Raw genomic sequence first — 25,041 nt, forward strand, 5'->3', positions numbered from 1 at the left:
GATGGGCTATTGTTTCCGAAGCCCGATTAGCGTCAGTGCAGAGTTTAGATTGTGTGTATGGGCTTGACTTCTGAGCTTACTGACTTTTTTTTTTTTTTGGTAATTGATGACAAAAGCGCGCACGTAAGGAGTCCAACTCTCTACCTCCAGCAAGCACGTTTTTGGCATGAGCTTACTGATTTAACGTCATCGATCTAATAAAGTGAAGGCGAGGTCTTCTAACATCCCATTACTATAAGAAAGTTAAGATGTGAGACTTGAAAGTTGAAAGTAATAAAATAAAGCTATATAATGTTAGGAATATTAAGCGAAGTGATACACACTGATTAACACTTGTACGGTTCTTCCCAGGTTACTCCTTATGCAGCAGGAGCTTCTCCCTTGCCACATGCAGCTTCTTGAGAGCAACATTAATGTCGATGCGTTCGCTTGGTCTTTCAACCGAACATACAATCCCAACTTCAAGTATCAGAGCCAAGCAATCTTTCATCGTACTAGATAACTCACAAGTGTTACCAACTGATTTATTCTTCATCGTGTCGTCGTCTTCTTGGCCCAACATGATTCGGGGATCAACAATCTCTACCACATTATGAGGTAATGCCTTCCTAACGTAATCATGAAGATTATTAGCATTCTCCTCTAAAATGCGGCTACTGGTAGGTCTTTCTCCGGAGAACATTTCAAGTAATAGAATTCCATAACTATACACGTCTCCTTCAGCAGATATCTCTCCGCCCATTCCATACTCTGCAAAACTAAATAATTAGGATTTAAGGGCTTTTATGTAGAAATTATCTAAGCTAATTTTTGATAGTTAAATGTGATCTTATGCAAATAATAATTACCTGGAGGAACGTATCCAACTGTCCCTCGAACACTGGTTGAACTTGTATGTGCGTAATTGATGTCACCTGTGGTGCTTAGGAAATATCTGGCTAGACCAAAATCACCAACCCGAGCAACAAACTCGTCATCAAGAAGAATATTACTTGGTTTTAAGTCGCAATGAATAATTCTTGCCGGACCACGGTGATGTAGGTAATCCACTGCTGATGCCACGTCAATGGCAATATTAAGCCTTTGGAGTAGAGTCAAGTTTTTTTCATTCCTTTGCTGGGATGGAATTGGATGTAACCAGTCCTCTAGACTCCCATTTTTCATGAAGTCAAACACTATTGCCTTGAAGTCTTTGCCAACAAAATCAATGCTAGAGCAAGTTGTGATGATCTTGATGAGATTTCTGTGGCGAAGATTCCTCAAAGTTTCACATTCTGCCAAGAAACTCTTGTAAGCTCCGTGTGCTTCAATGTTCAGTACTTTTACAGCAAAATATTGTTGCAACGATTCAAAATAGCCTTTGTAAACAGAACCAAATCTTCCCTCACCTAGCAAATTCTTTGCAGAAAACTCATTCGTAGCTAGTAAAAGATCTTGGTACGAAAGTCTGGGGTAGTGGTCATCAGGCAGTACCAAGACATGGGCATTCATCCGTGTGGATTTTCGATGTCGATAACCAAGCAAGGCAAGACATGCTAACAAGATAGCCAGAGGTAAGATAACTATAAGGGGGATCATTTTCAGTGGAAATTGCTTTTTCTTTGACTCTGATACGTTTGCAGGACAAACAGGCAATTGCAATGCTTGAATACCTCCACAAAGCTGATTATTCCCGACAATTGAAAAGATACTAACATTTGAGAAGACACCATTTTTAGGCACTGGACCTCCAAGTTTATTGTGTGAGAGATTCAGATATCTTAACAGATTCAACTCTCCAAGAAAACGCGGTATATTTCCTGACATATTGTTCGCTGAAAGATCCAGAAATGCAAGACTTTTTAGATTCTTGAAAGAAGACGGAATTCTGCCTTGAAAATGGTTTCCTTTCATGTCCAGTCCCTCCAACATCACACAATCTCCCAGGCTAGAGGGTATTTCTCCCATAAATTTGTTGTCCGAAAGACGTAGCTCAATAAGATGTGTTAGCCTTCCAATGTTTGATGGCAGTGGCCCTGTCAATAGATTTTGATGCAAGTGAAGACCAAGATTGAGAGACGAAAGTCCAATAATAAGCTCAGGTATCACGCCGCTGAGGTGATTGCTGGAAAGGCTCAACCCTTGTAAGGATGAGATGTTATACAATGTAGTAGGTATGCTTCCGTGGAGTATGTTATTCTTGAAACTGAGAATAAGTAATCCAGAAATGTTGCTTATGCAAGTTGGAATTACACCTGAAATATTGTTATCACCTAGACGCAGAGTTCCCAACATGGATAGTTTACAAATTGATTCAGGAATCCATCCTGTTAACATGTTTTGATCCAATGAAAGTCGTGTCATGTTGATAAGATTCCCAATACTTTGGGGTATGCTTCCGTAGATTTTATTTGTGAAGAAGTCCAGTTGATCTATTGTTGTTGAGAGATTGGCGATGGAACTTGGGAGCTCCCCACTTAGACCATTCTCGAATAGACCCAAATACTTTAGATGAGTACTGTTTACTAACGAATCGAGGAAACTTAAGCCATCAGATGGCTGATTATGCCTAAGTTGATTATGGCCCAGGTTCAGCCATTGAAGACTCAAAAGGCTTCCTAAATTTGTAGGCAGAGGACCATTAATATAGTTATATGCTATCTCAAAACGAACAAGCTGTGAAGCATTAGCTATGGATGGCGGAAAAGGCCCTGAAAATCTATTCTCTCCAGCAAGGAAGTTTTGCAGATTAGGAAGCGTGGAGCCCAAATCTGCTGGAAGCCTTCCTCTCAACTCATTTTGAGTTAGGCTAACAGAAGAAAGAGTCGAGATATTGTAAAGTGGCAGAGGAACCATACCTGACAAATTGTTCACTGACAACCGAAGAATCTTTAAATTCAGAAGGCGAGAGACTTCTAAAGGTATGCTCCCTGTTAGACTGTTGCTGCCTAGATCAAGGAGAACAAGAGATGACATATTCCCGATTGAAGAAGGGATTGATCCAGTGAAATGATTTTTCCTTGCAATAAAGACTTGAAGTCTAGACCAAGACATGAATTCAGTAGGCAACTTCCCTTCCAGATTGTTCTCTTCAATACTGATATTTCTAATATCTGAACAGTGACTTAAGTTCACTGGGAACTCACCTTGCAAAAAATTGCTTCCTAGGTGAAGATACCTTAAGCGAAACAGTTTACCAAACTCTGGAGGAATGGAGCCACGAAAGTTGTTTCTGTCAAGGTAAATTGCTCTGAGAAAGGAGAGGTTTCCGATATGAGGAGACAGAGTACCATCTAGTTGCTGAGATGAGAGGTCTATCGCGGTCACTCTCTGGCGTCTATGGCTGCATGTAATGCCTTTCCATAGACAGAAGTGGATGGAATGGTTCCATGAGTCCAAAATTCCTACCGAATTGTTTGTTATGGAGGCCTTGAAAGAAAGTAAAGCCTGTTGGTCAGTGATGTTATCTGAATATGCACAAGCTGTTCTGGTTTTCGAGATTATTGAGGTTGCTGAAAATAACAAGGCCAAGAGCAAGAATTGCAGAAAGCTGGAACTCATAGTTGTTTGGCTACAGAGAGGATGTGAAGTGCATGAGAACCTAAGAATATCAAGTTTTCAACTTCTATAAATAAACTTTATGACAAGCTTGGCGGTCGTGAGAAAATTGAGTCTGTTTAAGTTTGACATTTCATACAGAAATCTATTCATCGTATGTCCTGTATGACGACTTAGGTGTGAATTTCTGATTGTGATGCATATCTATCCATCTTTTGACAAATGCACTTTTCTAGTTTGTCAGTATTATGAAGTGTCTTGAAGCGAATAAAAATATATGGTTTAATTATTTAGATTTTTGATCGTTAAGAAATATTTCAAGTAAATAACTACTGAAAAATGCTAATTTATACTTATATATTTACTTTTAATAGGCATTAAGTTAATGGGAAATCAATTATTTTATTCTATTCCATAGATTAGTTTCAACATTCATAAAAGAAGACGACTTGCCCCCAATAAATAACATTCAAGACAACAAAAAAAGGTGTCACGTGTGGTACCTGGTGATAACAAAAAAAGTGCAATCATATAGTATATTATAACTAAATTAATAATTAATAATATTTAAAAAAGCTACACGTATGTTATTTATTTTCCTGAAAATGAACAAGATCATGTGACTCGAGTACAAACCCTGTATCCTACTCGTCAAAAATTAGGTTTAGTTTGATTTCATCTTTCAAAGTTTAGTTTATTTTTATCTTTCAAAGTTTTACAAATGGCACGCCTGCACAAAAAAGCTATTTAAATTTTATGAAAGAACCTGCAAAGCTGCAACTAAACTTTTTAAACAGGTACTATCATTCATAGGTAAACCATTTAACAATATATATTCTAGATCAACACACAAAAATCAAAATGCATAACAAAATAAAAATAGAGCAATAGATACCGCACATGCTATAGTCTAAGAAAATACCCAAGATTGCCTTTGCATAGATAGCTAATTATCAACCACAACATCCGGATTCTGAATGCCCATACAAGGCACCAGGAAATTTATTCATAATACTAGCTATAGTTTGCCTAGTATTGGTTCAAGATAGCACACAAACACTTCTCTATAACATCAGGTACTCTTTTTTACTTTAGTTCCTTGAGAAAATCCTCATTGTCGACCAGGACCTGCAATCACAAAAGTAGACAAAAATTTATATGTTACCTAATAAGCAAAGTGAAAGGCAAAGACTCCATACCCTAGTCAACTAAAACATGGCATTTCTATTCATGAGAATCAATCCAGTTAATGGAACTTTGGATGTATTTACTATGTGGCGGTGTTGACCTGAGAGGTTGGCCACTTGGCCTATCAACCATGTAAACCGTTTCCTACTAAATAAGTTAGCAGAAAAGAAGGAAATGAAAATTTTCATGTCCAAAAACATCTAGCCATTCATGCTCTCAATAACCTTGAAGGCCTGTGCATTAGCTAACTGTACTCTTTGAGTTTTGCTTTATCTAAGGACTTACCGTCTTCCAACCATCTGGATCCAACAAAGCCACAATCTTAGTACCAATCCCAGGGACTGGTCCTGCCTGCCTAGTAATCTTCCCTCCAAGCTCTTGGGTAACATGGTTGACAACCTCTCCACTTTTGTAAACATCTTCGGTACTGATTGCAACCTATATAATAATTTTACATTCATCATAATAAGCAAGGAGAGGCAGATAAAGACGATGTACAAATACAACTTCAGAGTGGACAAGTATAGTAATCAATTCGCAACAAAAGGTATCTTACTTGCGCATATGCATTTCCTTTAGTATATTCTGTCACTCCATAGTTATATGTCAACTCCAGAACAGTTGTCTCATATTCATCAGCATAACCCATCATGGCCAAGGTGTACTACAAATTACAAACATAATATTCTCAGACAACCAGAACTTATCCGTAGAGTAAACAAATTAAGAACAGATTATTATATTTACCTTCTGCTCCGGTCTATCAATCTTCCTTAACATTTTCATTCCCAAAGCCTGAACAATTGGAGGTCCAAAATCAAACTTGGAAACAATATAAGATGGATAATAATACCAAAACATGAAAGCTGTTACAAATTGTGACACCCCAGTCCCGCATCGAGGAGTGTGCACAAATCATGTAATTAACTCTAAAGTACTGCTTCTAACATCAATGAACTTTCAACCAAAAGTACATCCTATTTTCTTATTTGAGAACCATACAAGTAGAACACAAATAAAAACTCCCACCTTCTTGCATCCTGTAGTGGCATAGTAAGTAGAACATAGTAAAGGATGAACTTATTCAACTACTCAGCCAAGAAATTAACCAGGTAAACAACACTTTCTAATAGTCTTTTATTACCGCATGCTGCATATATTTGGAAGTCATGCAAAGGCAATTGCCTGTAATTTTTGTCAATTTCTCAACTGCTCCCAGAAGCAACACTTGACACAAGATTTATGGTAAGGTTATAATTTAAGCCAGTTAGTATAAAAATGCACATCACTTTTGCAGTTATACCTATTTAAGTTTAATATCAAAAAATTTCTGCATTAATCTACATCATAATTAAATTATATCAATTCAAGAACAGAGACATGATCTTTATTCTTTACATGGGATGACTTACCTTTTCGTAAAAATTGATAGACCGGTCTAGGTCACCAACACGAAGCATGACTTGACACAATGGTTCAGGAGTAGAAGCTCTTTGAATGATTTCAAAAGCATAGCCATCAGGATCTTTGACAAAAGCAATGATACTTGATCCACCTTTGACAGGACCAGGCTCCCTCGACACATTTCCACCCTTGGCTCTTGCATTCTCCACAAATTTGTACACCTACAGGTCGAAAAAGAAAATAAAACATTGCAAAAAATTTATAATATATGCACCTACTACATAGCAATAAAAGGAACTTACATCTGGAGTTGCAATAGCAAAATGTCCGAAGCCTGTTCCGATGTCGTACTTATCCACTCCATAGTCTGTAAAAGATCCAGTTAATTTAAACTTTCAACAAAAAAATAGATACAAGAAGGTGAAACATCATGAAAGAGGACTTGATAACCAATATGCTATTTTTCATCACAAAACACTACACTTGACATCATCACGGCTCTTAAAACTACATGGATGTACAAACATAACATGTTGATAAAAGAGCATTACTTATTCACTTTAATTGATTTCAAATAGCTACCACCACGGGTGCCACTACGTTGTGTTTTTTGCAATATGAATAGTGACTTATTTCTTTCCTTATGCAGAGGTTAATTGAACTTATAGATACTCTATTTCCTCAAAGATTCTATGTGGAAACAAGAATTACCAGAATCAGTTTAACTCCATGACAGTAAGGCATAAATATTTTTTGGGGAGGGGGATTGATTTAGCAAGCCAGTAATAAAAAGAATCTGTCACAACCAAATAGTAAGAACAAACACTGAAGATAAGGAATGATCACACCTTAATAACAATAAGAACAAAATAGGAAGGGAGGGTTTGAATTCTTGCAGAGAGAAAGACATATAATATGTATCAAGGACACACAATTTTCCTCTCCCTTAATTGTGTCTAAAATGTTTGAACCTACGAGTGCGCATTTAAAAACTACAAAAACAATCTTATAAGATCTTGAAAATAAGTTGGTATCAACATGAAAAGGTTTAGACATACTATAAGTTAGCTCCACCACAAACTGAGATTCCTCTGGACCAAACCCAAGAAAGGCATTCGAGTACTTCTCTTCTGGAATATCTCTCTTTCTCAAAAGCTTCATTCCAAAACCTTCAGTATAGAACCTGTAAACATCAAATAAACACCAATCAACCCAAAAATCATACAACAAGACCATATTAGATATCACATCTTTGATAATTATGAAGATCGCATACTTGATTGTCCGATCAAGATCACCAACGCGATACACAGCATGTAAGAACCTGCGCTTATCCTTCTTTGGCCATTCCAACAACTCGCTACTCGGAACAACAGGTGTAGCTTCAGATTCAGCCATTTTTCTACTGCATAAATCAACAAGTACTCAGTTGGCATAATTACAATCACTCAATATCTCCCCCTCGCTCCCTCCATCCCTCCCTCCCTCTCTCTCTCTCCCCCCTGCCCCTCCCCTCTCTCTCCTCTCTCTCTCACACACACTCTCTCTCTCTATAACACACAGACCTACATATATGAGATAAAGATTAACTTGACTAATTTAAAACAACTCAAACCCTAAGATCAGATTAAGTGATGGTGAAACTCACACAAGTCTTTAATCAAGTAAAAAACGCAATTAAATTAACACACTAAACACCTGATTGCGAATGCTTTACAATGAAAATAAAATAGATATACAAGGAGCTTGCTTACCTGAGAGTGAAGAGTGAGAATAACAAAGATGCTCTGTAACTTGTGTCTTTGTGGATGACCTTGTAAATGTGATATAAATAATAAAATTATTCCAGTATTGAGGTTTAACTGCTAAGAGCAAGTCCAACACTATGCTAAGGGGTTCCCTAAAAATATTATAAAATAATATGTCTTAGTGATTTAGCACAAGATTTAGCACATGAGCTCCAATAGTACTCCCTATATTCATTCCCTACTATTATAATAATATTAAATTTAAACAACTTTGGTGTGGAGGAGAGAGGGAAATGATGTGGAGAAGAGAGAGAAATGAATATTTTAATGATAAAAATAGTTTAGGAGTGGCTAGCATATTCTAAAAATAGGGAAGGGGAAGCTTGTGCTAGTGATTTAGCACATCACTAGCATAGTGTTGGAGTGCAATTTTATCCCATATTCCCTATTTTTGGATTTAAGACTTGATTTAGCACACCTATTGGACTTGCTCTAAAGATACTCGCTGTGATGCTGTTTCCTATGACAGACGAATGACAGTGTAGATGCATGATAGATGAAATGGGGCAGCTGACAGCTGTATGTACCAGATTGCAGCACTTTACATATATGACCGAGCGGTAATTTCGGATAACGTGTCATGTTCGTGTCAGCAATCGGGTCGATTTCGGGTCAAGCTAAAATCACTTAAAATTGAATAAAACTAAAAATTGAAGTTATTACAAATGAAATTCTAATTTCGGGTCATTTCGAGTCCGTCGGGTAATTTTCGGGTTTCTGTCTCAGTAAATCGAGTTTCGGGTTGGGTCAGGTTCGTGTCGGGTTTCGGGTCGTGTCAGATATTGTCACCGCTCATCTCGTCTTTAATTTTGCATTTTTAAATTGATATTTTTGTGTAAATAAAAGAAAATAAGAAAATGAAAGTGAAGGTATCTATTAAAGTGGCATGCCTTTCCTTTTAAAAAGGAAGAAAAATGAAATAGTGGCATGTTTCTTTGCATAGAATTGTCATGCTGTCAGAGGACCATGTAACATACGGATGAGAATATTTGATTTTGCCTAAATCGCATCGTGCTCAACTTGCCAATCATACATATTTGATTTTTTATAATAAAATTAAATTTGTTGTTTGCTATTTACCAATAATCTTTTTTTTTAGTACAAGAGTGTATGGAAGTTCGAAACACATGATAAAAAAATCGTGAATTTGAGATACGACTCTTTAAAATTCTAAAAATTCTTTATTTATTACAATTTTATGATAAATCTCTGATATTTTTTAAATTTTATTTTATCAGTTTATTAATTATATTTGTTTTGATTAAAATCTCAAACTTATTAAATAATTTTTGATAAATCCCCATAAATTGCGAGTCCAATTGATTTTAACAACTACGAATTGGGCTCGAGTTGGACTTTGTACTCAAACAATGGCGCATATTTGCCAAAGGGCCTCGGCTTGTTCGACTTGGATTTGGGCCCATACTAACTTTCTGTCTTTGTCTTTGGTACATGAGCCTGTTTATCTATTATAATTTTATTTAAGTAAAATTTTATTTTAAAAGCTTTATTTAAGTAACTTAGTAGCTAAAAAAATTTTCAGATCAATTTTCCGAATTTTTGCACTAAAATTCTGTCCGAGACAGTCTAATGTATTATTTTGGGTGGTCACATTTTATCATCGAAAAGGGGGTAAAAAGTGGAAGTTAGAATTTGTCCCCCCACTAATAAAATAAATAAGTGGCATGGAATATTATTTTTTGTAGTATTTGAAGTTGAATGCAAACAAAGTTGGTAGTGGTTCAAGCTTGCGGAGGGCTGTATGCCTGTATCTCTCGAATCAGGTCATGCGTGGCGATGGTGGATTCCACTTTTCACAAAAAATCAAAAATAAAAATAAAAATAAAAATTCTACCACAGATTATCTTGTCCTGACATGCATAACTGGATTTTTCCGAGGAACTTAGGTGATTCGGAATTTTCAATAAAAAATATATCAATTTATATCTAGGAAATGCAACCATCACTTACTGCCGGGATGAAGGAATAAAGCGAAGCTAAGTGGTGTTGGGTCAATTTTAAATATGAAAGCATCCCTACATTTTGTTTCATCTGCGGACTGGTAGGACACAGTGATAAATATTGTGAGAAATTGTTTGACACCCCGGAGGAGAAGATAGAAAAACCCTTTGGAGCATGGATGCGAGCAGAACCACGGAGGAAAATGTACATGTCGGGAAGCAAGTGGCTGAGGCAAGGTGGTGCAACACCGGTGAAAAGTACGGTGGAGGAGGGTGGTAGCATGACAGCTGCAGTTACGGCTGTTGATAAGAGTAATCACGTAAAATCAGGGATCTTGGTTAATGATAAGGGAATGGAAACAGAATTATCTGCAGGAGAGAGAATCGGGGAATCCTCAAAGCAGAATACAAATCTTCAAAGTTTGTTACCACGTAACCCGGGGGATAATTCTCTTACAGATGGAAATGCTAATAATAAGGACACAAATGAATTAATGATTTTGGACCCAAAAAGACGCAGGGTTGAAAAAGATTATGGGCCAGAAGTGACAGAAAATCTGGATCAAGAGATGGAGTTGAGCCCACAAACAAATGAGGAAACGAACCAAAAAAACTTGCTTTTGGCGGGTGCTGCTTTGCAGGCCCGCCACTCCTCATGAGTACATTAAGCTGGAACTGCCAGGGTATGGGGTCACCTTGGAAAATACAGTTCCTTAAAGACGTAATTCGTCAAGAAAGACCTTCAGTTATATTCTTATGTGAAACTTTAAGTAATAAAGAAAAAATGGAGTGGGTAAGATTGCGGTTGAATTTTCAAGGCATGATTGTAGTGGAAGCTCAGGGGCGAAGTGGGGGATTAGCTTTACTGTGGAGAGAAACTGAGTTGGTGAAGCTGGTTAGTTTATCTCAGAACCACATTGATGTAGAAATTTACATGGAAGACACTTCTCCTTGGCGGTTAACGGGCTTTTATGGAGAACCCAACAGAAATTTAAGAAGTCGTACATGGAATCTCTTGAGAAATTTGGCCAGGGACTCAAACCTCCCTTGGTGTGTTATAGGTGACATCAATAATATAGCAACTCAGGATGAGAAAAGAGGAGGTGCAGCATATCCTCAGGGTCTGATTGATGGATTTAATAAAACGCTGGAAGAAGCAAATTTGATGGATTTAGATCTTTATGGTCACCCCTTTACTTGGGAGCGGGGTCGCAACACGGAGGCGTGGACAGAAATTAGACTTGACAGAGCAATGGTGACTAGTTCATGGCATACTATGTTTCCATTAGCCAAATTATACAATCTGGAGGGATCTCCTTCAGACCACAGTCCAATTTTTCTCCAACCAGCTGTTATTCGAAAGTGTAGAAAAAGAAGGTTTCGGTTTGAGAACGCCTGGCTGCTTGAACCACTATGTTTTCAGATTGTTAAAGAAAACTGGGGTGAAGACCAGAATCATGATATAATGCAGAAAATTGTACAATGTGGTGAAAGTCTAGAGATATGGGGAAAGGAAATTACTGGGTGTTTCAATAAAAGGATTAAAGAGTGCAAGTTAAAATTGAAGCAGTTGCGTAGTGCTCGAGATGATCAGTCCACTATGCAGTACAAGGAGACTAAAAAGGAGCTGTTTTTGATCCTTGATCAAAAAGAAATATTCTGGAGACAACGATCGAAACAATTATGGCTCCAATCGGGAGATAAGAATACAAAGTTTTTTCATGCTTCTTGTAATGCTCGCCGTCGTACAAATCATATCCAGAAGCTAAAGAATGATGATGGTGTGTGGTTAGATTGGCAAACCGGAATTCATCAACTTATTACAGATTACTACCAAGACTTGTTTACGGCTTCAGCCACAAACTGTGATGAGGTGATTGACTGTGTTCCGCAAAGCATAAATCAAGCTCAAAACAATGATTTGTTACAAGCTATTACTCATGAGGAGGTTAAACAAGCTCTCTTTCAGATGAACCCTGATAAAGCACCGGGTCCTGACGGAATGACACCTGCGTTTTTTCAAAAGCATTGGGGTATTGTAGGTCGAGATGTTGTCAAGTTGACAAGGCATTTTTTCACTACTGGTGAATTAAGTCCAGGACTCAATACTACAAATCTGGTGCTGATTCCAAAAAAGAAGAACCCGACTTTGGTAAGTGAATTAAGGCCAATTGCTTTGTGTAATGTAGTGATGAAAATTATTACAAAAGTTATGGCTAACAGATTAAAAGAGGTGCTTAATGTGGTTGTGTCGGACACCCAAAGTGCATTCATCCCGGGTAGACTTATTTCAGACAATATTATGATTTCTTATGAAATCATGCATTATCTCAAACGAAAGAAAGTGGGAAAGGATGGTTTTATGGCGCTTAAACTAGATATGAGCAAGGCGTATGACCGCATTGAGTGGAGTTTTTTAAAATCCATTCTTCTTAAGATGGGCTTTTCAAAATGGTGGGTGCATTTGGTTCTTCAGTGCGTTACTACAGTTAAATACTCTATTGTTCATGGAGAATATGAAATGGGTCCAATAATCCCGACTAGAGGAATCAGACAAGGAGACCCACTGTCTCCTTATCTTTTCATCATTTGTGCTGAAGGCTTGTCCTCGTTAATTCGGCGATATGAAAGACAAAATTGGATTCATGGAATCAAAGTATGTCGTAGTGCTCCAGTAGTCTCCCATATGCTATTCGCGGATGACAGTTATTTCTATGTTAAGGCTGATACTACAGAAGCATCAAAGGTGATAGAGCTGTTGAATATTTACGAGAAAGCGTCTGGGCAGAAAATCAATAATGATAAGTCATCAGTTTTCTTTAGTTCTAATGTCATTCAATACAATCGCCAAGATATATGCCAAGTGTTACAGATGGGGGAAGCGGATGAACATTGCAAATATTTGGGTTTGCCAAACATTATAGGGAGAAACAAAACAGCTATACTGGGTTTTCTTAAAGAAAAAGTGCACACACGAATTAGAAGCTGGGATGGAAAGTTTATTGCGCGATCAGGGAAAGAAATTCTGGTAAAATCTGTGGTGCAAGCTCTTCCAGTTTATGCTATGAATGTTTTTCTCCTTCCTATGGAGATTAATAGAGATATAGAGAAAAGATTAACCAGATTTTGGTGGAATTCTAAACAAGCAAGTGGGTCTCAAATTAACTGGATGTCTTGGGAGCGACTGGAAAAGCATAAGAGTGTAGGAGGAATGGGCTTCCGGAACTTCAGGGATTTTAATCTTGCGATGTTGGGTAAGCAAGGATGGCGATTTTTAACCAATCCAGATAGCCTGGTATCAAGACTTTATAAGGCTCGATATTTTGCTGATGGTGATTTCTTGAACTCATCGATAGGTCATAATCCAAGCTTTATATGGAGGAGCATAGTGGAGGCAAAACAGATTTTGAGAGATGGAGTTAGGTGGAGAGTAGGTTCTGGTAAGGATATAAATATTGTTGGGCAACCCTGGCTCATTGATAAACAGAATCCATTCATCACTACGATGACTCCAGCTATTGACGGTGGAAAGGTTTCAGCATTGTTTTGCACGGACAGAAAAGAGTGGGACATGGATGTTATCAAAGATGTGTTCAATAGAAGAGATCAAAAGTGCATTCTGGACATTAAGTTGGACGCAGCAAGTAATGAAGATGTGTTGTTTTGGAACTTAGAGAGATCAGGGGAATACTCGGTTAAGAGTGCATATAATATGTTACAGAGGCAAAAGGGAGCCTGGGGAGCAGAAGATAATTTTAATGTTTGGCAAGCTTTATGGCGGTTGAAAGTTCCTCCTAAGGCACTGAACCTAGTCTGGCGTGCTCTGTCTCATTGTTTACCTACAATGACTCAGCTTCAGTTAAAGCATGTACCAGTCCAGGTGTGGTGTCCGGTCTGTAAGGAAGAACCTGAAACAATACTGCATAGCCTGGTTACTTGTACGTTTGCTTGGCAATGCTGGCTGGCTTTACGTGTAAATATTTCTTGGGACCAGAATATGGATTTTAGCTCGTGGATGAATATAGTTCTGAGTACAGGAACAAGCAAGCAGAGAGCCGAGGCAGTCATGTTATGTTGGGCGATCTGGAGAGCAAGAAATGACTTGATTTGGAACCAAAAATTCTCAACTGTTAACAAAGTAGTTGCGGCAGCTAAGCAAAACCTTACACAATGGATATTAGCCCAGAGTAGATCATCACATACTCTTCTCCAACCGCAGGTCAAGGGAGATGGAGGTACGATCTGGGTAAAGCCCCAACCAAACACAGTTAAGGTTTCTGTTGATGCGGCTATATTTGAAGACAAAGAAGAAGTAGGTTTCGGTCTGGTTGCTCGTGATTCCGAGGGAAGTCTCATTCAAGCAAAAGCAGTATCTCATACGGAGTTGCTTGACCCGGTTTTGGCAGAAGCTATGGCAGTGAAAGAAGCCTTAAGTTGGATCGATGAAATGCAATGGCCAGCTACTACATTAGAGTCAGATTGCCAGATTGTGGTCCAGGCGATCAGAAGTGTAACTCCAATGAGGTCTCGCTTCGGTGGGATTATTTCAGAGTGCAGAATTCTCATGCAACATCTAAACAATGTTGAATTGTTTTTTGTTAAACGATCTGCAAATATGGTGGCCCATCAGTTAGCTAGGGAATCATATTTTCTCTCAGATCGTAGCTTTGATAGATGTTCTATTCCTAGGTCTGTCAAAGATTGTATTGAAGCGGATTTATTAAGTTAATAAAATTCTCAGCTTTCCGTCAAAAATAAAATAAAATTTATATTATAAATCTGTTGAATAAATATATTTATAGTTTTCATTTTCCGGTTATTTTGCCCTAAATTACTTGAACTGGAAATTAATCCATATATCTTAAAAGAAACACTCATTTTACTTTTTCATTCTCTAATCATACATTTTTTGACTTATTCATATTTATTATATTCGTAAATTATTTATATTTTTTATTTCATTCAAATAAACAAAAAATAATAAATATTATTTTATCTATCTTGTCAAAAAATTATTGTTGAATTAGGTAATCAGTTAAACTAAAATTTAACTTGGATGTTAAGTTGTCGAACTAATCAAATAATATATATCAGATATAATAGCTAAAGTTTCAACCTAAAATTATATTATATAAGTCCTATAAATAAATGTTTTTTATATATAATATGCAAAAACTAAAATAAGATGTAAAAAATTAAAATAATATAAATTTATTATATTTTAAACTAAATAGAGCTTAAAAGTTAACAAGTATAACTCTTATTTGATACCTCCCTCTGTCCCAAAAGTTTTGTGCCGGTCAAATTGACCAAAATTTTATTGAAATTTATTAATATTCTTATCAATTGACAAAATAAAAAAATATGTCACCGGAAATAACTTTTAATCTACTTTAAGATGTAATTTTCAGTTTTTTAAAATAATGAGTGATTGACTTATAATCATTGGTCAAAATTTAGTCAATTTGACCAACAAAAATAGAAATGTGACAAGTATTTTGGGATGGAGGGAGTAAAAAATTCAAAATCATTAAAATTTATATACCGTTTTCTGTCAAAATAAATAAATTATATACCGTTAAAAACTAAATAAAAGTGATCATATATGATCTAAAACCAATTCTAACAACCGACAATACAATGCTTATATGCTCTTCGCTGTTACGAAATTCACAGGAGTATGTGATTGCATGTTGAGTGCTGTACTGGTTGATCGCTGATTTAAAGTCCTCAGGTGTTTTACAAAAATAAACAATGGTGTTTTACAAAATAAATAAATGTATTAAACTTCTTTTCTTGTAGCAGTTGAGTTTTTTTCCATTAATAAATTAATACTCCCTCCCCGTCCCAGCCAATTCTTTACGTTTGGTTTGGGCACGGAGGTTAAGAAATATTTATAAAGTATTGAAAAAAAAAGAACAGTGGGTGAAGTGGTGGGACCCATTAATTTTTAATGTATAAAAGAGAGATAGTGGAGTAAAAGTAGTGTGAAAAGGAAGTAAAAGTAGTGTGAAAAGGGAGAAAAAGTTGGGTAGTGGTGGGACACATTGACTATTTTTGATAAGTTTTGAAATGTAAAGAATTGGATGAGACGGGTAAAAAAGAAACCGTAAAGAATCTGGTGGGAGGGAGGGAGTACTAAATATAATAATATATGTGAGTAATACTCCAAGTCCTTTTGCGCTGTAAGTCTGTGACCGTGGTCTGACAATGAGCCAAATCGCGGCGGACACACGCTCCTAGACTTCTGAGGTGAAACTTGCTTATCTTTTGGCACCTGCGAGCAGTCGAGATTCCCAGCAGAGAAACGGAATAACTAATCAGAAAAAGAAACTAGAAGATAAGAAAAGGAATAATAATTGTTTCAAAAAAAGAAAAGAAAAGGAATAATAATGAATATTAGTTATTTGATTTTAGTTTGAAAATAAAATGAAAAATTATATGATTATTTCTATATTTTGATTTTTCAGATATTAATTAATACATTTTATTATTTAAAATGATATTAAATTTTTAAATACCTTGATCTATAAATTATATCGAAATTAATTTAAATATATAAAAATAAAATATATTTTGGATTTTAATATTTTAAATATTACTTAAAATATTTAATGATTTCTAAAATAATTTATAAACGAAAATAAAATAATAATCAAGAAAGGAAAAGGAAAAATTTAGTAGGAGGTGGGAATGTATTATGAAGGATGACGAATAACCGGGAAAGAGGATTACATGATTACATCCCAGTCAATCACTCAATTACGTAATGACCTTGATTTATCATTTATATTCCCTAAATATGTTTGTTTACATTTTCGAGTGAAACCGAACATCCCAATCACTCAATGACATGATTACATGTTTTTTTAAAATTATCAATTCAACAATTTATCACTCAAGTAATTAAATTTTAAAATTAAGTTAGTCATTGCATATTCTAAGAAATTAGTATAATCTACATTCAAGTATTATAATATTATTTTAATATGTTTAATTAAGATTTCATTCTTCAATCAAATTAATTTCTGATTATTTGATTTGTGTAAATAGTTGAATGATACCCCACCGAAACAACAGTTGGTTATAGGGTTTAAGAATTAAGGAGAAATAAAATATAATAGTTGAATTAAAATTTGTTAAATTAATAAAATTTTCAACAAAGAAAAAATTAACATATAATTTCATATAAATTCATATTAACTCTCTTTTACAAGTAATTTATCGTCCTATCATGTTTTTTAGGTTACTTTTCAACACGCATTTTAAGGATCCTACAAAATATACCTATTATATATATATATATATATATATATATATATATATATATATATATATATATTAAAAATCCTGAAAAAAAGTTTGAAGTTTAAACTTTATTAAAAAAAAGTTAAAAATACGTTACAAAACTATGTTTTTTATGTTTTATGAGAGTCTCAAAATACAAAATACGTACAAACCCGGAGGGAGTATGTACATAATGGGGCCGTTTGGCTGAATTTAAAATAAGTGCTTCTTGCTTAAAGTGAAGAGGTGAAGTAGAAGTGAGAAGTAAGTTAATACCTCCATCCCAAATTAGATGTCCCCGTTGACTTTAGGCACGTAACTTTAGGTGCATTGACCGTCTACTTCCGAAATATATTTTTTAATTTTTTCTTTTATAAATGAAAATTTCATATTTTAATTTTTATTTGCAAAAATAAAATTTTAAAAATAAGTCACCTATATATGCGGTCAATGAACCTTAAATTGTGTGCCCAAAGTCAACGGGACCATCTAATTTGGGATGGAGGGAGTAAGACTTATAAGTGATCAAACTATTTGGGAAATAAGTAGAAGTCGTGAAACAAAAGCTAGCATTCCTAGTTTTTTATAAATGCTTCTTGATATTTTACACAAACAGTACAAATAAATATTTCTAACTTATAAATTCAGAAGCTAGACTTGAAAGCCCCGCTAAACACCGCCTATATATTTTTTTTGCCAGTTTTTTTCCGTGTCCTAACTTGGATATGTATAATACACCCCAGAACAGGCGTCCATGTTGACCAAAGTCACCACACCCATGACGACAGCGCTGATTAAAGAAATAAACAGAAAAATCAAAGAAAGTAACTCCGCCCCAAACGTCGCCACGTAGACATCAAACTCGCCCGATTCACAACTCAAAAAAAGCGTCCAGGTTCAATGAACCTGAAAGGCCGCCTGGCTCAGCTATTTGCACCTTCCCTCTCCGTTGTTTTCGCCTCCACCTATATATACAACTTATACACACGCTTATACATTCAAAACAATCTCTCATCTTCAATTTACTCCATCTCAATTTCTACTCATCACAACACAAATTATACAGAAATTTAATTAATGGCGTTTGGTGCTGTAACTTCATCTACTGCCATTTCTGCTTCTTTCTCTTCTCATTCTCTTGAACAAACCAAAGGTAATTTTATCTTTATCATTATTATTATTTATTTATTTCCTTATCTACTTAATTTTTTGTTTTGTTTTTGTAAAATAGATGTTGATTTATGTGTTTATGTGAATTTGCAGTTTCGCAGCTCGGCTCATATCAGCCGGTGAATTGGTGTCCTGCATCGACGGTGCTGAATGTTTCTCGGAAACGTTCGTCGTGCGTGAAGGCTTTGAACGCCGAGCCGAAAAGAAACGACTCAATTGTGGCTTCTGCTGCAACCTTACTCGCTTCTGGTAATTATTCGTTAAATTCGTGTTGTTAAACGTTTCGGTCTTAAATAATTTGAAATTCTGGTTTTGCTTGATTTTAATTTTTAACAATGTTAATTGTTACTCTTACTGTAATTTTATATTTTAGGCGGATAATTGTTACTATTAGTTTTACAGTAGACATGTTATTTAATAATTTATAATTTATGAGTTATTTGAATTTTGAATACAGACATGACAGTTTCTTATTTTGTTTTTTAATATTTTAACTTAACAATATAGTGTTATTTGAGTAGAAATTTTGGAAGTTTGTGTTTGGAAACTGGAGGTGATAATTTTGTGTGTTTACTTGGTGAAATTACAGAAGTGGTGCAGAAAGTAGAAGCGGAGGTAGAGGCAGAGGACTATGAGAAGCTGGCTTTAGAGCTCGAAAACGCATCCCCACTTAAGATTATGGATAAGGCCCTTCAGAAGTTTGGGAATGATATTGCGATTGCTTTCAGGTATTGTTTTTATATTTGCTTCGCTGTTTGTAGAAGTAATGTTTACTAGTTGTTATCTTTAACTGAATTTTGAAGCAGTTGGGGGGTGTTGATCTTGTTGGATTTTATTCTGTTGATATCATTTCAGCAACATGAGTAATTAGATGCACTTTTCGAATTGCATGATAATTTATGTTTCTTGAAATTCCTGATGTGCACATGTATACTCCTTGTTGTAGAATTGATTGGTATGATGTTTCATAATTACTGTGATTACCTTCTGGGAATTGTGCTATTAGTTCAGAACATTGATTAATTATTGCTTATTTCATTTGCAGTGGTGCTGAGGATGTTGCTTTGATTGAATATGCTCATTTGACTGGGCGTCCTTTCCGAGTGTTCAGCCTAGACACTGGAAGGCTTAATCCAGAAACATACAGGTTATTTGATGCAGTGGAGAAGAAATATGGGATTCACATTGAATATATGTTTCCTGATGCTGTTGAAGTTCAGACCTTGGTGAGGACCAAGGGTATGTTCTCATTTTATGAAGATGGACACCAGGAGTGCTGCCGTGTGAGGAAAGTGAGACCTTTGAGGAGAGCCCTCAAGGGCCTGCGAGCATGGATTACTGGGCAGAGGAAGGATCAGTCACCAGGAACTCGATCTGAAATTCCAGTTGTCCAGGTGGATCCTGTTTTTGAAGGGCTTGAGGGTGGGCCTGGGAGCTTGGTGAAATGGAACCCAGTCGCAAATGTGCAGGGTACTGATATATGGAAATTTCTCCGTACAATGGATGTACCTGTGAATTCGTTGCATGCACAAGGATACATCTCTATTGGCTGTGAGCCATGTACAAGACCAGTTCTACCAGGACAACATGAAAGAGAAGGAAGGTGGTGGTGGGAGGATGCTACTGCCAAGGAATGTGGCCTACATAAAGGTAATATCAAGGATGGAAATGTAAATGGTAATAGCAGCGTAGCTGTCCAAGCGAATGGTACCACCACTGTCGCTGACATTTTTAACAGCCAGCATGTGGTGAGCCTAACCAGGCCAGGGATTGAAAATTTGATAAAGTTAGAAGATAGAAAAGAACCATGGCTTGTTGTTCTTTATGCACCTTGGTGCCGCTTTTGCCAGGTAATTGATCATCCACACTCTCCGATGACATGTTTATATTGTATTATTGTTCGCATATTGGGAATATTCATGGATCTTGCTTACTAAATCTTCTTGAATACTGAGCAGGCAATGGAAGGATCCTATGTTGAATTGGCAGAGAAGTTAGCCGGAACAGGAGTTAAAGTTGCAAAGTTCCAGGCAGACGGAGACCAGAAGCCATTTGCAGAGAGAGAATTACAACTGGGGAGCTTCCCTACAATACTTTTCTATCCGAAACACTCCTCTCGAGCTGTGAAGTACCCTTCTGAAAAGAGGGATGTCGAATCCTTGTTGGCATTTGTGAACACACTCAGATGAGACACGCACTAAGATCTTCTCTGTTGACGCGTAAAAGTTTAGCCGTTTTAGAGACCCTCACTGTCATTCTGTGAATGTACCCAGATGTGAGACCCTCACTGTGAATGTACCCAGATGTTCATTGCAGCAGTCAATCGTAGATGGGTTTGCCTGTATGTTTTCTCTAAATTGTAAATCTATGTACCTGGTGTAGGTAGGGCAGTTATTGTCACTTGTGTACTTAGTTTTGCCTTTCAGTTCTGCTAGTTTAGACATCTTGTGAGCTTATCTATATCATGAAAATGTATACATAAGGTCTTAATGCTGCATTGAACCGGGTGCTGGCACTTTGTATATTCTTTTTCTACTTACCTTTTTTAATTTCCCAGTTACTTGATTTAATTGTACAGACCAAGAAGTGAGAAGATCATGAAAGTTTAAAGTAAGAATCTTTAGACCAGAAGCAAACAGTAGGCAGTTCTTGTAGCACAGTATATGTTTTTTTAGCAGCTTGCTTCACTCTTTTAATTCTGTTATCTGATACAGAGTAGACACTTCTTTACTTGTACTGCTATCCAAGAAACCTGTGCTTTTTCATGATCATGAATTGTTTATGGGAGCTTCCAGCCTTAGATAATCATAGAGTACTCCGCAAAGTGCATCTCCTTCCCTTGCCTGTGTTAAAAGTATAGAGTTGTCTCCCACTGTCAATAATTCTGATGAAACGTCAATGTTAAAAAGGCGATAGAGTCCATGAATTCCATGCCGACAAACAGCATTGTCCATCCCTAACATTTGAACTTCAAATACTTGATGATGGTTATCTCTATGATTGACATGAACCTGCAGTAACAAACACATAACACAATTGATCTCTGATTATCTACTGTAATATCATTATATGTGAAAATTGTTATACGGAGGAATACCTCGAGATCAGAACGGTTTACTGATGCTGTAGCTAATCTTAGCTTGTAAATTCCGGTGGCTACTGATTTGAGGTTGAATTTGATCCTCCATGTGGATGGATAATATTTCTCTCCTACTCTCCTAGAAGAATGATGTTCTTGTCAAAACATATATGAACTTTCCACTTCACAAATATTGTTATGGAGAACATGAAGACGGAGGGAAACCTGTCTACATGCGCGAAGAACCAGTCTTTCTTCGGATCATTAATGCCTATGGTGAAAGCCTGATCAGATTCAGGGTGCATGTCTGTGTACCTGTCCCACAATCCATATTGCCTGTACCTGAATTTGTTTATATATCACTTTGTGAGAATAAGTCAGAAGAGCTGCTGCATTACAAAGTTAAATAGTATATAGTACATATCAGAAGAGGATTCATGTGCAATTTTACAGAACAGTTGCTTACTTCTCAGTGCTGTGTAGGAACAACTTGTTGACATACTTCGGATTTACGTCAGGAACATAAAAGCCCATAGCTGTTCTGTCTGGATAGCCAATTTCCCATACAGTTGGACCATCTCTATGGGGAGCATAGATCAAATTTCCAAGTTGTGTTTCTGACCCTGAGAGCATTCATTATCCTCAGGTTAGTGATTCACAGCAATTTGCAGAATTAACTTTGATTGATCTATAAGTTCAGATTTTTTTTTTTATACACATAACTGAATGCATATGCTTAATCATGATTAGGCATACCCTCTGTGATGGTAACAAGTTTCTGATCAAGATAGTCTCCAATGAAACCAGGAACCCAACCATGGAGCGCGTAGATTCCAGGAACAACATTCTTAATACTAAATATTCCATTGGAGTCTGTTGGCACCCAAAATTGGTACTCCTAAAAACAATCAAAATATTTATATCAAGTTTACTGATACTTTTCTGTTCTAATATGTTCTAGTTATTTTGTGCCTCCACTTGATTTGAGCCTAAAATTAGAATTACCTTGCTTTCGGTTTGCCAGGATCCTTCAGTTCTTGCAGCTGACAACCCAACGTATGCCTTTTGGGCCGGTATAAGAGAATCAGAGACATACCTGAGAACATTTCATATCAGTAAGAAACCCCAATTTGTTCATCTAATAATTCATGTGCCAATGTGGTAGTTACCTGTCTTGGACAAATAATTTCCCCGATGCTGAACCGCGTTCCCTAGCATTTAGATAATAGGGCGTTGTAACAAAATCGTATGGCCACTTTGATTCTTCAGATGTCCTCTAACATATAAGTCAAAAAAGTAAACTTTAGGTTTAGGAAATCTTCAGATTTTTACTAGCTGTTTCTGACAGTAATAACTAACCTGTTTTTTCGCATCTGACCACAAGTTGTATGCTTTAGATACATTCGGGGTCGAATTAAGATAGACAAAGAAGGGTCCAAACACCTTTCTCCATGTCTCCCCTTCTTCAAAATGAGCTAATATATCATTTCCAATGTAGTGTGTTCCATGAAACATCTGTTTCACAAGACAAGTTATCTTGGATACTTAATTCGAACACGTTCAAAGTTTGAGGCAATTAAATTATAGATATGGTTTAAGGTTCAAGATAAGTTACAGCTAGGCAGTTAGGTCCAGTATGAACAGTAAGATTTTGCTTTGTAGGTCCACCATTGCGGAACTCCTGGCTTGGAAAGAGAACCCAGAATCCGATTATAGGACCAGAACTAATCCAGCCATGAACACCAGAATCCTTGTTATCCATCGAATACTGATACTTGTCATCAACCTACATAGAAATACATTAGTTGATAAGGATTCTACATAGTAAAAACGTGTAACGAAAACTAATACAGTGTGTTGCGATCCTTAGCAGATATAGTTTCAGTTTCCTCGACCTCTCCTCTAAGATCTGGATTTATGGGATTCGTAAGCAATCTTGATTCGGGCACTATTAGCTGTTTGCTCCTTGTATCATCCATATCCTCTGGCATTGGCATTATTCTTTGCTTCTCATCAGTAATAGCCATGTAATGAAACCTTTTTAGAGAATTAAGATACTGTTAAGTTTGAGCAAGCATAGTTAATTTATTCTTCAAGCACTTTATAATAGTAAAAGATATAGGGCCTGACATTTACCTCTCCCTTTGCAACTTGAAAACCATCCTGGTTTGAGCAAGATCAAATGCACGACATCCTGGTGGGCGCTCGTATATTCCATAACAATAAAATCCTGAATCACCACTCTTCAGAATGTACCTGAAGTGCACTTGATTATGTATATATGAACTGAGTTGGTAACTTGATTTAGTGACATACAGAGTCAAGAATGTATAAACCTTAAGTCGTACGTAAGGGGTAGTCTGGTGCCTGAAGTTGAAGCACTATAAGTGCTTTTGAATGAAACCTCTACCTTATCATTACTCGAATGAATTGTGTTATACACTGATCCCTTTAGCCTGTTTAATACATTGCATGTTAGTCAATTTTCATCTAATGTTAGTTCTAAATCTTCTATCAGTTCACTTCGCAAACAAGAAAGGGATGGAAATTCAATCAGTTTAGTTGCATAAGAGAAACACTGTGAATCACCGAAGTTGAACATTTTATCATGTCTGATATGTGTGTGCATAGTTTACAGTACAAAAGAATAGAAGGGTACTACTGTTGATATCTAGGCTGGCCTCCTGGTAAGCTCCAGTTAATATCCCAGTATCTGCAGAGCATAGATTTAACTTAAGCAACAAAAACTCATCATATTTGTAAATTTAAAATTTTATGTAGTTATGTCATATGTGTGTATAATGTATGTTATAAATAAACTTATCAATGGTGAATTAGATTCAGTTGGTTTTGAGGGAGAAGTACCCTCTTCCCGTTTCACTTGACTTAAGGTCAAGAAGGTTGTCCATTCCTCCATACTTTATACCAGCTAATATTCCTTGTGGTTTTAATATTGTGAGTCTTACGAGTCCATTATCCAGAAAAACCTGCAGAAAAATTCAATTAACAAAATACTCAGACGAGAGGTGTAAAGGTCTAAGTACCCTCTCCAGCCTCACCTTAGCTCGTGACAACTAACAAACACAGAGACAAACAGAAACTCTAACAACTTACATATGAGCTCTGGATGACAAGCTTTACATTTTTCGCCATTAGAAATAGCAGTACAAATCTGAATAGTTCTAGTTAATAGATTGCATAAATGACTTCTAGCTTGCTGGTACATAAATAATTTTTATCTCTGTCAGTTACTTAAAGAAACATGTGAAAATGCAGGGGAGTTTTAAATGAATCCGACACCTTGTTCCCTATCTTGTCCTCTTCTTAACTTGTAGCAATCGTTTCCTTTGATCGACCTAGTTTGTATCAACCTTTCTATGCTCTGAGAAACTAAACATTTTTCTTGTTAAGACAGTTAAGGTTCAGAGGTTCTCAGATGTTTAATGTAACATAAATATACTAATTAATAATTACTGTCATTCATATAGTGAAGTTTGTGCAGATTAAGGAAGTATATAATATAATAATTTTGTACCTAAATTTGGCCCATGCATCCCTTTCTTTCTGGCGTTTTATCCCAGTGCTATATGCTGGTATGGTGATTCAT

General features: G+C 36.3%; 4 protein-coding genes across 5 annotated transcripts; 1 reads left to right on the top strand and 3 right to left on the bottom strand.

The window, feature by feature from the left end:
* Positions 1-262: 262 nt before the first annotated feature.
* LOC108207919 (probable LRR receptor-like serine/threonine-protein kinase At3g47570) lies at positions 263-3,643 on the bottom strand. The gene is made up of 2 exons (XM_017378350.2): positions 849-3,643; positions 263-750 (listed from the first exon to the last, which is right to left on the bottom strand). The coding sequence occupies exons 1-2, from the start codon at positions 3,538-3,540 to the stop codon at positions 353-355; spliced, it is 3,090 nt and encodes a 1,029-aa protein (XP_017233839.1). The 5' UTR covers positions 3,541-3,643; the 3' UTR covers positions 263-352.
* Positions 3,644-4,456: 813 nt separating this feature from the next.
* On the bottom strand, positions 4,457-8,022 carry LOC108205728 (lactoylglutathione lyase GLX1). 2 transcript variants are annotated; one of them, XM_017375766.2, is made up of 9 exons: positions 7,884-8,022; positions 7,406-7,534; positions 7,188-7,312; positions 6,432-6,496; positions 6,138-6,350; positions 5,473-5,520; positions 5,282-5,389; positions 5,011-5,163; positions 4,457-4,665 (listed from the first exon to the last, which is right to left on the bottom strand). In XM_017375766.2, the coding sequence occupies exons 2-9, from the start codon at positions 7,525-7,527 to the stop codon at positions 4,624-4,626; spliced, it is 876 nt and encodes a 291-aa protein (XP_017231255.1). In that variant the 5' UTR covers positions 7,528-7,534; positions 7,884-8,022; the 3' UTR covers positions 4,457-4,623. The 2 variants fall into 2 exon arrangements, with proteins under 2 accessions (XP_017231255.1, XP_017231256.1); XM_017375767.2 differs by having other exon boundaries at positions 7,406-7,531; positions 7,884-7,998.
* A 10,036-nt stretch (positions 8,023-18,058) lies between these two features.
* On the top strand, positions 18,059-20,852 carry LOC108210263 (5'-adenylylsulfate reductase 3, chloroplastic). Its single transcript, XM_017381574.2, has 5 exons — positions 18,059-18,338; positions 18,449-18,604; positions 18,945-19,083; positions 19,401-20,205; positions 20,314-20,852. The coding sequence occupies exons 1-5, from the start codon at positions 18,263-18,265 to the stop codon at positions 20,542-20,544; spliced, it is 1,407 nt and encodes a 468-aa protein (XP_017237063.1). The 5' UTR covers positions 18,059-18,262; the 3' UTR covers positions 20,545-20,852.
* Positions 20,853-20,959: 107 nt separating this feature from the next.
* LOC108210262 (probable rhamnogalacturonate lyase B) lies at positions 20,960-24,798 on the bottom strand. The gene is made up of 15 exons (XM_017381570.2): positions 24,549-24,798; positions 24,300-24,421; positions 24,097-24,147; positions 23,771-23,890; positions 23,571-23,690; positions 23,330-23,471; positions 23,050-23,220; positions 22,794-22,949; positions 22,604-22,710; positions 22,440-22,530; positions 22,191-22,332; positions 21,901-22,057; positions 21,660-21,776; positions 21,453-21,573; positions 20,960-21,366 (listed from the first exon to the last, which is right to left on the bottom strand). Exons 1-15 carry the CDS (start codon positions 24,585-24,587, stop codon positions 21,124-21,126), a joined length of 1,899 nt encoding a protein of 632 aa, XP_017237059.1. The 5' UTR covers positions 24,588-24,798; the 3' UTR covers positions 20,960-21,123.
* Positions 24,799-25,041: the final 243 nt, after the last annotated feature.

The sequence above is a fragment of the Daucus carota genome, chromosome 2, assembly GCF_001625215.2.
Source record: "Daucus carota subsp. sativus chromosome 2, DH1 v3.0, whole genome shotgun sequence".
NCBI classification, from domain to species: domain Eukaryota; kingdom Viridiplantae; phylum Streptophyta; class Magnoliopsida; order Apiales; family Apiaceae; genus Daucus; species Daucus carota.